The following is a 16,660-nucleotide window of genomic DNA, read 5'->3' on the forward strand; positions in this document are numbered from 1 at the left end:
CCTTCACTGATTAGGTCCTGTTTTTCAAGGGGAAAAGGGCAAGGAATTTTCCAACTCACACTACAAGCAACTTATACTAAAAGGAACTTAAAACTTCTGCATAAAAAGGGAACTTCAAGGCTACTGCCTTTTACAACAAGGACCTGCGTAAGGATCCCAGTTCGAGCCCCCGGCTCCCCACCTGCGGGGGGGGGGGGGGGTCACTTCACAGGCGGTGAAGCAGGTCTGCAGGTGTCTATCTTTCTCTCCCCCTCTCTGTCTTCTCCTCCTCTCTCTATTTCTCTCTGTCCAACAATGACAACATCCATAATAACTACAACAATAAAAAATAAGGGCAACAAAAGGGAATAAATAAATAAATATTAAAATTTTTTTTAAAAAAACCTTAAAAATCTGCTTCATCAGATTGCTAAACAACAGCATCAGAGGGGTCAGGCAGAAACGCACTTGGTTAAACGCACACATTATATTGCGTAAGGACCCGGGTTCAAGGCCCCGGCCCCCACCTGCAGAGGGAAAACTTCAAGAGTAGTGAAGCAGGGCTGCAGGTGTCTCTCTGTCTCTTCCTCTCTACCTCCCCCTTTGAAATTTCTCTCTCTGTCCAACAATAAATAAATAAGAATAAAAAAGTAAACAACCACGTAGCCAACTATTTCAAACTCAAGCTTTCATTAATACCACACTTGTCCTTTGCTCAGCTTTGATTCAAAGGTAAAGAAATTTAAGAGAAACAGACTAGCTAAGAGGAACACCACCCCGCCCCACCCCCACCCCCGCCCAGATCAAATCTGAGTTTACTTATCCCGGGAAGTCAGGAAGGTGCATGGACACTGATGTTGGAAACTTCAGGGAATATGCTAGAATGATTCAATGACTGAGAAGATTTGAAGGAAGCCATAAGAGAATTACCAATGGAAAGAGCTGCATTTGCTGACTCTCGGGCATCTTCTGTAGATAAAAGAGAAAACCCAAGGCATCGGTGTCAGTGGAGGTGAACACTGACAAAACACTCACCAGACTTAGGCTTCCACACCTACAGTTGTCATGAAACCACCAGGGTGGCAGTTTAGAACATTCTGGCAAACGAATCACACAGATGAGCATTTCCAAAGACTGAGTCCAAACCAGATGGCGCCTGGGAACCACCTGCCCCTTTTCTGGGTGAGACCCTGGATTACTGACACTGACTGGAAGCATCTATTTGAACTTGTCCAGGAAGTTAATCACTCAGAAGATGTGCAGTAACAAAATGACACAGGCGAGCACTTGCTGTTGTTTATTTACTTTTCCTTGGGAGGTACTATGACTTGCTTGCAATGCAGAGTACTCTCTGCGCCAAATAAAACTGAGAAACAGGGAGTCGGGCGGTAGTGCAGTGGGTTAAGCGGAGGTGGTGCAAAGCGCCAGGAAATGCATGAAGATTCTGGTTTGAGCCCCTAGCTCTCCACTTGCAGGGGAGTTACTTCACAGGCCGTGAGGCAGGTCTGCAGGTGTCTGTCTTTCTCTCCCCCTCTCTGTCTTCCCCTCCTCTCTCCATTTCTCTCTGTCCTATCCAACAATAACATCAAAACCAGTAACTACAACAATAAAAAAACAAGAGCAAAAAAAGGGAATAAATAAATAAATGTAAAAAAAAAAAAACGCTTGAGAAACAGCAATAGAGTAGGGCAGAAATATCCTTATTCTATGTTTCTCTTCACCGCAACTTAGACCTTCCTTTCTGCCCTGTTCTCTGAGGATTCCGGAAGGGTGGCTATAAGATGTGGAGAGACCTAGCGGTGGAGTCAGGACCTCAGACATCTGTTATAAACACATTATTTACTAGTATATATACCTGACATGACCTTACAGGGGTGAGGTGACCCTGCGACATTGATACATCTTGCAACGCTCTTTACAGAGACATTAGATATTAGATCCACTAGAACTGATTTTGCAAAGGGCTAGAAGCATAAACACACCCATTAGTTCCTGGCTGCCTTTTGCCTCCAGGGCAAACAAAATGGAAAACACAAAGTGATTCAGAAGGTCACATGACCTCAAGGCTATTTAACCAGAAACCCAACCCCTTTGTTTGTCAAGATTTATTCAAGATAGGGGTTCCCAAGTTCTTCCTTCCTATTTACCTAAACAAAGGAAGAGGGAAGTAGGTCTGAGCAGGGCTCCTACCCCCATCACACTCTGCAACGCAAATGCTGCTCTTTATTTGCAAAGCTCAGTGTGACAGTGTTTGTGCTACTAATGTCCTTGCAGGGGCCCATAGTGAGTTTTATTTATTTATTTTTAGTAAATAAATATTAAAAAAGGTAATAAAAATAAAATAAAATAAAATAAAGAATATAAAAAAGGTAAAGAAAGAAAAAGAAAAACTTGAGGTAGGGAGGCTACTCAGCAGTGGTATCATACATGCATGAGGCCCTGGGCTTATTACTTGGGGTCACAAAAAACAACAACAACAAAAACTACAAGAAATTCAGCATGAACTCTCTCTCTCCCTCTCTCTCTCTCTCTCTCTCTCTCTCTCTATATATATATATATATATATATATATATATATTGCCATTAGGTGTTTTCTTTATGGGATGACAGGTCAGGTTATATAGTGTCTTTGTTGAAGGTTCAGACGCTTAATTGCACCTGGGACTTTGAAGCCTCAGGCATGACTTTATTATGCTATTTCCACAACCATTATGCTATTTCCCTTGTCGCATATTGACCTTTATTCACAGACTGCCTCCTCTGTCACTCAGATTGTGACATTAGGCAGGCTTGAGACTAGAGTGACCAATGTGCTGAGTCTGAATCTAAAAGGTTCTCAGGATGACGGACCTGCAGAGCTAAGCCTGGGAAAATGTCACGCAGATCAGGGCAAGTTGTTCCCCTAACCTAAACCCCCAAACTTTGAGGTTGGCCCACATCACATGCAGATTCGACTGTGCAGCTTGGGAGGGGGAAGCAGTGTCGGGAGAACTTGGTACCTGAGCAGACAGCCCCGGCATCTTCGTGGTGTCCACAGTTGTGGATGGACAGGCCGAGGTGGTGGCACTGCCCCAGGCTGGTCTCGTTGCCCGTGCACCTCACATCGTCCAGGAAGATGGGGCCAGAGCCGTCCCCAAACAGGCTGCTCCTGGGGGCTGCTGTGGCCACCCCACAGCCCAGCTGCCGGCACACCACCTGGGCGGCGGGCAGGTCCCAGAGGTCATCACACACGGTGCCCCAGGTGCTGCCGAGCTGGACCTCCACCCGGCCTTCGCACCTGCTCCTGCCATCCGCCAGCCTCACCATGGGCAGATCTGTGGGAGCAAGAACCAGGTGGGGCTGGGAGGCTGACATGAGCTCTCAAGTGAGACCTTAAGTCACTTAGAAATGATTCTCCTCTCTCTGCAGAGAACCCATCTCGTGAGAAGTTGGCCTAGTTATCCTGCCCCTGGGCCATCAACACAACACTGGTGACATTTCTGACGGTCACAGATGGCGCCAACCCAACCAGAGAGAAGCAGGTACAGTAGAGTGGAGTGGCCTGGGAAACAGCTCAGCTGGTAGATCACTGGACTTGCACAACTGAGACTCTGGGTTCGATTCCTAGTAGGGTGTGTGCTGGGGTGTTGATTTGGTTTTGATTTCTTTGTCTCCTTTTTTTTTTCTTTTGGTTCTCTATTTCATATGAAATAAATAAAACACACCTTTAAGTAAAACCAGAAGGATGGGAAACGTACCTATGGGCTGAAAAACATGTGTCTGCTCCCCAGGAGTCGAAGAAACTATATGGGTAAAAAAGAAAAACCGGCATAGTAAATCCATTCTAAAGAAATGGGGCACTGCTCCTCTCCACTGTCTCCAATCAAGTGGCCACCATTCAGAATGCATATGGCGGGACACACACACACACACACACACCCTTTATGCTGGTGAAGAGCCCAGAACACCCCACCAGAAACACAACCCATGTAGGGATTATGAAGCTCAGACTCTGCAAGCTTGTGTGTCTGGTCTAAAGCAGAGGTCCCCTGCAGTGGCCTGCACCCACTTCCTGCTCTACTTTTCCTTCTGCTGGAACGCAAGCCCGTGTGTGAAAGGAGTGACACCCAGGAGCCTTGCTCTGGATGCAGAGTGGGGCTCTGTGGGAAACAGGAAGCAGCTCTGGACCTCTGTGTCCTGGGAGGGGGAAAGGCCTGGAGCTCTAGATGGTCAGGGCTGGTCATGAGGCTCCCACTCTAGACAGCCAGAGAGTCACCCACCAACAGGTCAGATATGAACTCCAGTACCTGGGTGTCCAGCAGCTTCAGACTCTGCAGAGATAAAGGCAAGCATGGTAATTTAATAACATCGACCAGAGGGGTTGGGGGCGGTTGGGTGGCCTACACAGTGCACACCCTCTACGCATAAGGCCCTGGGTTCCATCCCTGTGTCACATGAAGCACGGTGGGTGGCACTGGGTGGGTGGTGCTGGGGATTCCATGGGTATTGTGGCCTCTTTTTGCTTCTCTCCCTCTCTCTCATTCTTTAAGAGATAATGCATGAAAAATTGGACTGTGGAATAGCTCATTAGGGCAGTGTGTGTGTGTGTGTGTGTGAGTGTGTGTATGTGTGTATGTGTGAGTGTGTGAGTATGTGTGTGTGTGAGTGTGTGTGTGTGAGTGTGTGTGAGTGTGTGTGTGTGAGTGTGTGTGTGAGTGTGTGTGTGAGTGTGTGTGTGAGTGTGTGTGAGTGTGTGTATATGTATGTGTGTGAGTATGTGTGTGTGTGAGTGAGTGTGTGAGTGTGTGTGAGTGTGTGTGTGTGAGTGTGTGTGAGTATGTGTGTGTGAGTGTGTATGTGTGAGTGTATGTATGAGTGTGTGTGTGAGTGTATGTATGAGTGTGTGTGTGAGTGTGTGAGTATGTGTGTGAGTGTGTGAGTGTGTGTGTGAATGTGTGTGTGTGAGTGTGTGTATGTGTGTGAGTGTGTGTGTGTGAGTGTGTGTGTGAGTGTGAGTGTGTGTGAGTGTGTAAGTGGAATCCCGGGCTCACTTCTCAGAGCTGCATGAAGCAAGCAGCCAGTGGCGTGGTGGAGTGGGGCAAAGCTGCACAGACACTGGTGCTGGCAGGCATCTGGGACCACCCCTTCTAGGTTTTTTAAATATATATTTTATTATTTATTTTCATATATTGGATAGAGACAGAGATTAATATAGGGGAGGCAGAAAATGCTGGTGTGGGAGTCGTGTGGAATTATAGCCCTATTATCTTACAATCTTTAAATCACTAATAAAATAAAATAAAATTATACTTGTTCTGACAGAAAAAAACGAGAGAGACCTAGCCAACCAAACAAACAAGTAAAAAGAAATTAAGAGGAGATAGAGAGATAGGGGGAGATAGAGAGGGAGCAGTAAATAGAGGGAAGAGAGGGAGAGGGAGAGGGAGTAGCACTGGGAGAGAGACAGGGAGAGACCAGCAGCTATATTTCACTGCCTCCATAGGAGGGAGCTGGGGGCTTGAACCCAGGACACTGCACAATGTAACGCATGCACTCAACCTGCTCCCCTCACTTGGCTCTATAGCCAGGTATACGGAGGGTGTCACCTGGTCTAACATTGCTGGGTGATGCTGGTGGAATGTACCTCAGGGCCTAGCATAACCCCGATTGGTTCTCGTTCTTGTGCACCTGGGTGTTTGCCTACGTGCTCTGTGCGGCGTGACTCCTGGGATTCTCTCAGCTACCTTATAAGCTTCATTTTTAAAGAGGCACTCAACCACCAGTCTATTATTAAACAGCAGGGGTATTTATCTGTGTCGGAGCAGAATCTGCTCTTCTGAAAGTGTCTGTGTGAGCGGGAGAAGGCACAGAGGCCTTTCCAGACTCAGTCTGTGAGCTCTGGGCTTGGCTGGGCCAGTCCCACAGCTCCCAGGCGACTCACCTGAGCACACCACACCTGCATCTTCCTGGTGCCTGCAGTTGTGGCTGAACCAGTCACCGTGGGAGCACTGCTCCAGGGAGGACTCGCTTCCTGTGCAGTTGACTTCATCCAGCAAGATGGTGCGCGACCCAGGGCTGAAGCTGCTCCCCGGGAGGGCAGACACGGCCGGGCCACAGCCCAGCTGCCTGCAGACCACATGGGCATCCTCGATGGACCAGCTGTCATCACACACTGTGCCCCAGGTGTTGGCATGGTAGACTTCCACTCGACCCTCGCACCTGCTTGAACCGTTCACGAGCCGTAGCCCCAGACCTGGGACAGAGACAACGGCCTCTGTGAGGCTTATCCAGAGGGAAGAGTGTTTTCTGGACATCATACCCTGGCAAGCGACCATCCCAAACCTACTCTCACTGATTTGTCTTTTGCCTCAGATACAACACTGTGTGTTTTCCAAAGTTGTAATTGGTTAATGGTCTTCTGGGCATGGGAAATGAAAACAAGAGTAAATCAACGGGATTACAAGAAGCTGAAAAGCTTCTACACACCAACAGAAAAATACACAGGGATAATCAGGCTGTCAAAGTAAATGGAAGAAGATACTTGCACATCATATATTGAATAAGCAACTGATAGCAGATATCTATAAAAAATTGGTACAGCCTAACAAGAGAAAAAAAAGTGGGCCCAGGAAGTAAATAGTTTTCTAAAGAAGAGATAAATGTGGCTCCATTTCCCTTATTATTAGAGAAATACAAATTAAAACTATACTGAGATTCCATCTCACAGCTGAGAGAACTGCTTACATCAACACGTCAGAAAATGACAAATATTGATGATTTTTTTTTTTTTTTTTGTAGAAAAGGTAGAAAAGGGACTCAGCTCCACTGCTGGTGAGACTGCAAAATGGTGCAGCCCTTAAACTGTACAGAGAAGAGTGTATGGACAGTCCTTAAACAACTAAAAATGGAATTACCTTATGATTCAGTAACACCACTCTTAAGCATTTATCTAAAGGACACGCAAACAGTAATTCAAAGGGGCGCATGTACCTCTGTGTTCATACCTGCATTATTTCCAATAGCCAAAGAATGGAATTAGCCTAGATAATTACCAACAGATGACTGGCTAAGAAAGTCACAGGGTGAACTACTACTCTGAAATCAAAAAGGTGATATTGTGTCAAAAATGAATGGAACTGGAGGTGATGATGCTTCATGTTAGTGAAATAAGTAAAGAGGTGAAAGATGGTTTCACTCACGTAGAATCTAGAATAGGAACTTACCAAAAAAAAAAAAAAAAAGAGAGAGAGAGAAAGAAAGGAAGAAAGAAAGAAAGGAAAACCAAACTGTTTTAAGACTGTGAAAACTGTGATGGTTATCTCTGAGAGATCGAAGGAAGGGTGGTGGCTACTGTGTGGAACTGTACCCTGTCACCTTGGAACCCATATTGGTCACAAATAAGAAGAGAGAGAAATAGTTTTGGGGGGCCAGTAAGATAAGCCACCTGGACAGGGCATCTGCTCTGCCATGCACCCTGCCCAGATCTGAGCCTGCCTTCCCTGGACTGGAGGAAGAAACTTCTGTGTTGTGGTAGCTTCCCTTACTCCCTCTGTGTCTTCTGTGTCTCTCTATCTGAAAAAGTCAGCTTGGAGCAGTGAGTCTCCATGATGATAAAAACAAACAAATAAACAACAGTTCCGCTGGTCAAGCCATCTGCATCTGATAGCTAGCCCTGTCTGATCACCAAGTGCTGTGAGATCTTTATTTGCGAGGCTTTCCAAGGACTTGTTGGATTTCTCATGAGAATCCATCACAGTCACGGAAATAGGTGCGTGTGGGAGAGCTGTATGCAAGGTTCTCTGCACGTGCTGCTCAAGTGACACAAACAGTAGATCCCACCTGTGTCGTTTCCAGCATCAGGTGTGGCCACATATGTAAAGACTCCCCAGGGACTGCAAAGGGGGCGTCAACCAGCTGGTCATGGTCAGGGACCATGTCTAAGAGAGCAGGTGACACTCTGGTGCCAGTGTGGCGTCATCCAGGCTTCCTAACCAGCCCCAACGACCTGGCTTTCATCTCGCCACTTCTTGGTGCCTCTCATTCTCCCACAGCAGAATTCCTGGTGAATCCAGGTTCAGCAGCAGCTGGTCATGTGGCTGTAGGCTGTGAAAGAGGCAGTTTCCATCCGGGACACTTTCTCCTGTGGGGGCGTGCTGGCTCTTCTAAGTAAACCCTCTGCAGAGAGAAAAGCTTACCTGTGGAGGTCCGCATCTCTGTGGACTGGGGAGTAGAGGCTAGGGACAGACAGAAAGAGGAAGTAGAACATTACGCAACATCTTGGCTAAGTGGCAAACATTTTTCAACTTCTCTGTCAGCTGTGTCTGTTCTCTGGGGGTAGGGGGAATACTAACTCCTGATTGCCGGGCTAGCGTGAGGGTGTTTCTTCCCGGGCATGTGCTCTCTGGGTTGGAGAGAACTTGACCGGAGCCAACCTGGGCTGCTGCTTACTCAGCGACATGGGAGAGGAACCAGGAACTCGTGGCTGAGTGGGAACGTAATGTGTCTTTATTGATCAGAGAAAATGCTTTATATCTTTTGAAACGGAAGTGGCAGGTCGGAAAAGGAAATGGCTAGGAGAGGGGGTGGAGAAAGGTAGAAAGCTTCCATAGCAGCTGTTGCGAAGGTTCTAACCAGTGGGATTAAACCAATACCCTGCAGGCAGGGCGGGTCTCAGGCAAAACAATGCTTATGTAAATAGACCATAGTATCAACGATGGAGCAGGGCGTAATGCCCAACACTGATTCTAGACAAATTTCCTTCCCAAGGCCTGCCTCTGCAGGGAGCACTCTTTCCATCACCAACACCAGCCTGTGTACACAGGAAATGTTGGCAGGTGTTTCAACAGTATGAAAATCACAGGGAAGCAATTACAGAAGCCAGACCTCCCACCTTCTGCACCCCGTATTGATTGACAAGATCATAAAACCACTGCAGCTATGCTGACAGTTTTGTTTGTTTTGATTTTTGTTTTTGAACCTGTTCCTTCTTGCTTTACAGTTCTGCTCAGCAGGAAGCAGCAGGCAGAGACAAATGTCCTTAGTGCTTTGCGACCACACTCCGAGCTATCCTCTCTAGCCCAGAGTGCTCTGATGGATGGGGATGAGGAAGAAGGTAATGACTGGCATCTCAGTGGGTAGTCCACAAGGCAAGCAACACTCTATTTATTCTAGAACAATCCACTGAGTCCCACATGACCTTGGCACACAAATACTATTCTCTACCCCCTCCTCTTCCATAGGAGAAAACCAAGGCAGGAAGGGTCCAGGTATCTGCTAGTAAATGGTGAAGCCAAGATGACAAACCCAGGGCATCAGCCACTACCCTGCGGCCTGGGAGACTTGGACAAGACAAGTCAACCAAAAAGAAAGTACCTGAAGCTGGGTAGTTCATAGCAGTTGATGGTGTTGAGTAAGGCAGGGAGTCTGTGAGGGAGAAATACAGAGTGAGGCTAGGTCATGGCTGTTCATTCTTACTAACCCACAGAAGAAGCTGTCTCCCTGAATCAGCAAGGTACATGCCTTTTGCTAGGGAGAACTGTACCCAACTTGGGCATCTGCGAGCAGTCCTGAACGACCAAGGGCAAAACTATGAAATATCCAGGCCACTGGGTTTCGTTTCTGTCCTGAAACTAGGTACTGCAGTGATATTTTCAATGTTCTCTTTGTTTTGCTAGCTTTGATTACAGTGATGGTCTCCTAGCATGAAGTGTCTCTCTTGCCGGTTGGTTTGTTTTTGCAATTTTATTTTATTGTCATCCATAGGGTTTTACGCTCTAGGTTGACTTTTTCAGATAGAGAGATAGGGACAGAGGAGAGGAGGAAAGACACCACAGAATAGAAGCTTCCTCCAACCTGGTTGGTGGGGTGAGACTCCAACCTGCTTCATGCCCATGACAAAGCAGGTGCGCTATCCACGTGAGCTATGGTTTTGTAATTCTTCTAGGCTGCGTGGATCTTGCCATGGAGTTGAAAAACCTGACTGTACATACATATTACCAAGTGCAAGGACCCAGGCCAAGCCCCTACTCCCCACCTGCAGGGGGGAAGCTTCACTGGTGTTGAAGCTGGTGTCTCTCTTTCTCTCTCCCTTTTCTTCTCCCCCTCCCCTCTCAGTTTCTCTCCATCCTAACAAATAAAACAATAGAAAGAGAAAGAAATGAAAATATAGATCTTTAAAAAAAATGACAAGGTCGGCTCATTTGCAATATTGTGGCCAGAACTTGAACGCATCATGTTGAGCGAGGCAAGCTGGAAAGAGATATATCAGCACCAAATGGTCTCACTCACTGGTGGAACTTAAGAATAGCACAGTGGATAAAGCACTGGATTCTCAAGTATGAGGTCCTGAGTTTGATCCCCGGCAGCATGTAGCAGAGTGATGTCTGGTTCTTTCTCTCCTCCTATCTCTCTCATGAATAAATAAATTATAAGATAAAAAAAAAGAATAAAGAACAACAAAAGGAAACACAAGGTGAAAGCTGGACTGGGTGTGGCATATTGCGCGAAAAGCAAAGGACTCTGGGGGACAGAGGAAAAGGAGCAGGATAAAGGGACATTGGGCTCCTGGGGTGTCTCCTAGATGCCAATTAAGGGGAGATGAGAGACTGTACCTATGTGCTAAAGACAAGACTGTGAACTACTAACCACTCAATAAAATAAAATAAATAAAATAAAATAAAATAAAATAAAATGACAACAAGAGGGTGGGAAGCAGATACTTAGGGCACTGAACTATGGGAAACAAAGATGCAAGTCCATCGTGTCTCTACAGTTGGAGTTGTCATTCTCTTCCCTGAGGGCCGGCCCACCTGAGCAGATGACGCCGGCGTCCTCATGGTGGCCACAGTTATGGGAGAACCAGCCGCTGTGCAGGCACTGCCACAGCCTGGCCTCGGTACCCGCACACTCCACGTCATCCAAGGCAATGAGGCCCAGGCCCCGCTGGAAGTGTGCCCGCCCGGGGGCCGACACGGCCTGCCCACAGCCCAGCTGCCGGCACACCACCTGGGCGTCGTGCAGGTCCCAGCTGTCGTCACACACCGTCCCCCAGCTGCCGTTGTAGTGCAGCTCCACGCGGCCCTCACACAGGTGGCTGCCGTGGACCAGCCTGAGCGCCACATCTGGAGAGGAGACACACTGGGGTCACCACCTGGGGGGCACCCTTTACATTTTTTTTAATTGGAGGGATTAATGGTTTACCGTAAACAGTTGTTGGTACATGTGTAACATTTCTTCACTTCTCCATATAACACCCTCATCCCCAGCCTAGGTCCTCCTCCACCATCAGGCACCAGGACTGAAAGCCCCCCGCTCCCACCCCCCAGAGTCCTTTACTTTGATGCAAGACACCAAACCCAGTCCAAGGTCTGCTCTGTGTCTCCCCTTTTTGTTCTTATTTCTCAGCTTCTGTCTATGAGTGAGGTCATCCCACATTCACCCTTTTTTTTCTGGCTGATCTCACTTCACAGGATTCCTTCAAGCTCCACCAAGATAAAGTGAAGAAGATGAACTCATCATTTTTAATAGCTGAGTAGTATTCCATTGTGTATGTAGACCACAACTTGCTCAGCCCCTCATCTGCTGCTGGACATGTAAATCACACCCAGGTTTTGGTTACGACAAACTGAGCTGCTGTAAACATACGTACACGCACAGATCTTTTGGGATGGCTGTGTTTGGTTCATTAGGATATTGCCTGGTCATAGGGTAGGTTCATTTCTAGCCTTCTTTGAGTTCTCCAGACTGGTCTCCACAGGGGTCAGGGGCGACTATTGAGGAAGACCTGGGCACTTTGAAGTGATCAGCCTCCCAGGGGCACCCTCTCCCACTGAAAGAGGAGACAACTGTGGAAGTAAAGGGACTTCAAAGAAACACTGGACTTGAACTCTCTTGTCAATATGATTCTATTTTTACTTTTTTGGTTGGGGAGGGAGTGTTTTATGAAGCTTTCCTTTCAGATGGGATTGCAAGAAGGGATTCTTTTTTTAATTTTAATTTTATTTATTTTATTTATTTTATTTATTTTTTATTTATTCCCTTTTGTTGCCCTTGTTGTTTTGTTGTTGTTGTTGTTGGATAGGACAGAGAGAAATGGAGAGAGGAGGGGAAGACAGAGAGGAGGAGAGAAAGATAGACACCCACAGACCTGCTTCACCGCCTGTGAAGCGACTCGCCTGCAGGTGGGGAGCCGGGGTTCGAACCGGGATCCTTATGCCGGTCCTTGTGCTTTGCGCCACCTGCGCTTAACCCGCTGCGCTACAGCCCGACTCCCCTGCAAGAAGGGATTCTATTTCAAGAAGGATTGCAAGATGGGATTCTATTTCAAGAAGGTCAAAATAGGCCCCTGAAAACCTTGGATGAAAAGGAAGCTCTAGACACACCCACTTTGGTCGAGCAGCCTGAGTAACAATAGCACTCTAAACAGGAGGAAAGGAACAGCATATATGCTTCGGATGAAATGTGTTCAAAGTCAGGACCAGCCCAGTCCCCTTCCACATCACATGTGCTATGGTAACCCACAGGGGAAACTCCATTTTGTATTAAGAAAAGCTTAAACCTTACAGCCAAATGCTGACTTATTGTAACTCGTAAATACAGCTTGACTTATAGGAAAATTAGTTTTGTTTAAAAATCCCAGGAGCAGGACCTGAAAAAGCTAACAAATCTTTGGTGGGAGTTGGTAGGAATTATCTTGAGGTTGAAGTGACAATGAGCAGACCACTGAATGACAAGGTTCAAGGACACCGTGGGAGCTGACGGTGCTGTCGGTGCTGTCTGTAGCTATCTCCCTCTTCCCGCCTGCTGAGTTTCACCTCCTTTCCCCACCAACCTCCCCACACATATTCTTCATTTTCTTTTGGTTTTGGAGATGTGAGCCTGTCATCTTCTTAGGTTGAATCAACTTGTTTTCCTTTTACCAAGATTTCTCTCTGAATTTTTATTTATTTTTATTTTTTAGATTCAGCACATGAGCCCTGGCATCTGGCAATACTTTAATATCAAAAGATGCACATAGGAGCTCAACTGTTTTCTCCATGAAGATCTTGGAGGCCAGCCAAGAAGTACGGGGACCCCCTGCAAGTATCTAGTGCCTGAGAGTGGAGTGGGTCGTTCAGCCTCACCATCAACATTAAGCCAACCTACCAGTGTCATTAAGGACCTACCAGTGTCATTCTCATCTTCCACTAAGGACTCATAGGATGCATAAAAGCCAGTGTTGGTGATGATGGCATCGCTGTGGAACACCACAGTCATGCGATTTGAAGAGGAGGTAAAAATCGGAGTTGTACCAGAACAGAACCTTCCCAGTGAGAACGATTCACTCTGTGGACCATCGAAGATTTCAATGAAGTCATAGGGACAGCTGTAGAAATTCTCCATCCTGTAAAGCAATTGTGTCATTATTTAGACTCCATCCACGATGCCCTCCCCCTGCTCCTCTGCCCCAACCGAGCATCGCCCAGATTGGCTCAGGAAGGAATTCTGGGAAAGTTGTCTGAAACCCCTGAAATCTCTTCAGGAAGGCCCGAGGAGATGATGATGGAGCAGACATGGGTGCTCCTGTTTCTACAACATCTCTTTATTGGGAAAGTTTTTTTTCACTCAGCTGTATTTTCTGAATATGCAAAGGAAGCACAATGAGGAGAATTTAAATAGTTGTGGTACTTAAATTGACACACTGGCAGATGACGAGAAGCACCTTTCTTTCATCCTCTTTTATTTCCTCTTTCACTTCATTCTCCTCAGATGTGGCTACAACAAGCAGCTCTTCTCCCTCTCCCTCTCCCTCTCCCTCTCCCTCTCCCTCTCCCTCTCCCTCTCCATCTCTCTCTCTTCCTTTGTTTCTTCTATCGCATGTCTAAATGGCAGTGCATAGCACATCTGTCAATGATTTTCTTGCAGGCCATTCACTCCATAGCAACACAGGTCACATGGGCAACAGCTGTATTGGATTTAAACGATCCCTTTCTGAGAGGCACTTAGGTTGTTTCCAGCGTCTTGCTTTCAGGATTACCCTCAGCAATCATAAGACTTTCTAGGCAAAACAAATGCCTGGAACAGAATCGCTGGGCTAAAAGATTTTATGTTTACCTTTCAAGACAAAAATGATAGAATTTAAGGTGGTGCCACATGAACGAAGTCAGGAGGTGAAAGACCACTAATGGAGCATTTCACTCATATGAAAATCCACACAAGTGAAGTGACAGAACACAGCAAAAATAACTTGGAGACTGAGAAATATGGCAGTTTCCAGCAGATAGGGGAGGAGAGCAGGGGCGATGGGTGGGCGGTGATTGTGAGAGAGGAATGGTAGGAGCACTTGAATAAGTGTGGTGAGGCTCACGCAGAGAGAGATGTGCACAGCTGTGCTCTGGAGACTTTACAGTGCTATAAACCAATGCTCAATTGGTACAAATGGATTGGAAAACAAAGAGTCTGTACACTTAACTTTCTGATCAATAATATTGATTGAATCCCAAAGGCTACCCTTACATTTGTAATTAAAGAGATTAAGTCGTGTTTCTTTTTCTTTTTCCTCCTTTTCTTTTTCTTCCTGGTCTCCTTGTGTTCTCATTCTTTCTTTTTGGTGGGCAGGTGTGTGGGGAGGGGCGAGTGGGGATAAAGCAGTCTAACTGATGTTTACAACAATGCGAAGATTGTAAACACAAGGAGTAGTTAGTTACGCACCTTACCACTTCAAAAGTCAGCTTGACGTGAGCCCTGCTGTCCACTTGTATGTCCCAGGCACACACCACATTTGTTGGATATTTTTTGGGGTACCACGGGCTAGAGAAGTAGCCTGAACTATTTGTGAGTACACCACCACAGGGGAAATTCTCATCTGCAAGAAACAGCGAAGATGTCCCATTGGAAAGGGACCTGACCTCTGCTAGTTTTCAGAGGCGAGCAGAAGGATGGAGGGAGTGGCAGTGCAGAGGACTTGCTGGGGGGCTGCATGTGCTGCTAACTAGAACCACTAGCTTTGGAGACCCTCTGAGCTTTCAATATTGTTCTCCCTCAGATAAAAATCATGGCTTACGCACTATGAAGTTGACAGGGGTTTTGTGGAAATGTATTGGCCGTAAACATGGTTGAAAGGGGGTTTTTGAAGCCATGTGCACAGGCAGTTCTGAACCCAAATGTTCACAACATGTGAACCAAAGTGTCTTTTCTCAGTTCTGTATGTCACACCCTGCCTTCATCAGAAAGTTAGTACTGAGGTGACGTAAGGCGTCCAGCGTATAGCTGAGGTGTTGCCTTTGGCAGGGGGCTTGTTACACGCCGCATGGCCTCATATGTAAAAGACGGAGAGAAGGCTCGTCTAGTGGTGGGAAAGGCTCACATGGAAAACAGACACCTGCAGTCTGAAGACATGCAGATACCAAGCCTGCAGTGGGTAAGCTGACGTACCTGTAGCGGGGTTGTCTCCAGACAAGTCTGTGAAAAAATCACAGAAGAGAAGGGACACCATGAGCAAGCATTTTCACCCAGACAATAATACTCTAAAGTACTCACAAATATTTCCACTCAAAGCTGTGATTTCTCTGGGCCCCAACAGAGACTCTGGCTCATCAAGAGACTGGGGCATTTGTACACCAAAGATACACAGCTGGGTCAAATCTGGCATTTACTGAGGGCCCAGCCTTCTGTTTCCCCAACACTTCATAGCATGAACATTACTGCACGCAGTTAAGCCTTCTCCTCACTGTGCCTAACACCACACTGTGCTAGGGGCTAAGAGATTACACTCCTGGTGAATCTGAACTCACTTTCTGTTACCTCTCTCCCCATCCTTGCTTACCCCAAGCCCACCATTCCGTCAGCTCCAATGGGATGTACTGCTCTGGTTCATTGGAAACAGAGAATCTGTCTGGACCATTCCCAGATTTCAGGCTTAAAGAGCAGCCAGAATTCACCCGCCAAGGGGAAGGGCTGTCTGGTGACTGAATGGGGTGAATGGAATTGTGGTACCTGTTAGCTCCAGCTTTGCACCAGCACTGACACCTAATCAAAGACAGAGGAGAGAGTGAGAGAGTGAGAGAGTGAGAGAGTGAGAGAGTGAGAGAGTGGAGTGGGAGAGGCAATCACATAATTCATACAATAAAACAGACATTAAAACATTTTTTTCAGGGGCCGGGTGGTGGTGCACCTGGCTGAGTGCGCATGTTACAACGTGCAAGGACCGGGTTTAAGATTCTGGTCCCCACCTGCGGGGGGAAAACTTGCGAGTGGTGAAGCAGGGCTGCAAGTGTCTCTCTATCTCCCCCATCCCTCTCGATTTCTGGCTGTCTCTAGGTAATAAATAAATAAAGATAATAAAAAAATTAAAAAGTATTGAAAGTTGTAAGAAACAAAGTTTTAAAGCATCAGAAACACTGCATCCCGGGAAGTTGGGAGTGTGACATCCAATCTATCTGTGACAGAGATTGGCGGCTGAATCTGTACCAGCGGGACATTTTGCCTTTTGGTCTTGTGGTAGCTCAGGTGAAACGTGTGTCTTTGCTTTTGGCCAGTTAGGGGCTAAAGGAGCCCCAGTAATAGAGTCAAGGTCACACCTTGAAGGGAATATTCATGTGGAGCCAGGTGGGGACACACCTGGCTGAGTGCACATGTTATAGCAAGGACCTGGGCTTGAGCCCCCGGTCTCTACCTGCAGAGGGAAAGTCTTTGACGGACGGCAAACAGCCTCCCTCTCCATGGG

The 16,660-nt window shown here is 46.9% G+C and overlaps 1 protein-coding gene across 1 annotated transcript in view; it reads right to left on the bottom strand.

Annotated features, from left to right (window-relative positions):
* Positions 1–16,660, bottom strand: part of LOC103110524 (deleted in malignant brain tumors 1 protein-like) — a 132,800-nt gene that overhangs the window by 41,296 nt on the left and 74,844 nt on the right. Inside the window, 9 exon segments of the mRNA XM_060172255.1 lie at positions 1,115–1,152; positions 2,979–3,293; positions 5,900–6,211; positions 7,798–7,850; positions 8,154–8,192; positions 9,331–9,381; positions 10,709–11,078; positions 13,122–13,339; positions 14,647–14,845. Coding sequence (XP_060028238.1) covers positions 1,115–1,152; positions 2,979–3,293; positions 5,900–6,211; positions 7,798–7,850; positions 8,154–8,192; positions 9,331–9,381; positions 10,709–11,078; positions 13,122–13,339; positions 14,647–14,845 — 1,595 coding nt within the window.

Source organism: Erinaceus europaeus, chromosome 14 (genome assembly GCF_950295315.1).
Source record: "Erinaceus europaeus chromosome 14, mEriEur2.1, whole genome shotgun sequence".
NCBI classification, from domain to species: domain Eukaryota; kingdom Metazoa; phylum Chordata; class Mammalia; order Eulipotyphla; family Erinaceidae; genus Erinaceus; species Erinaceus europaeus.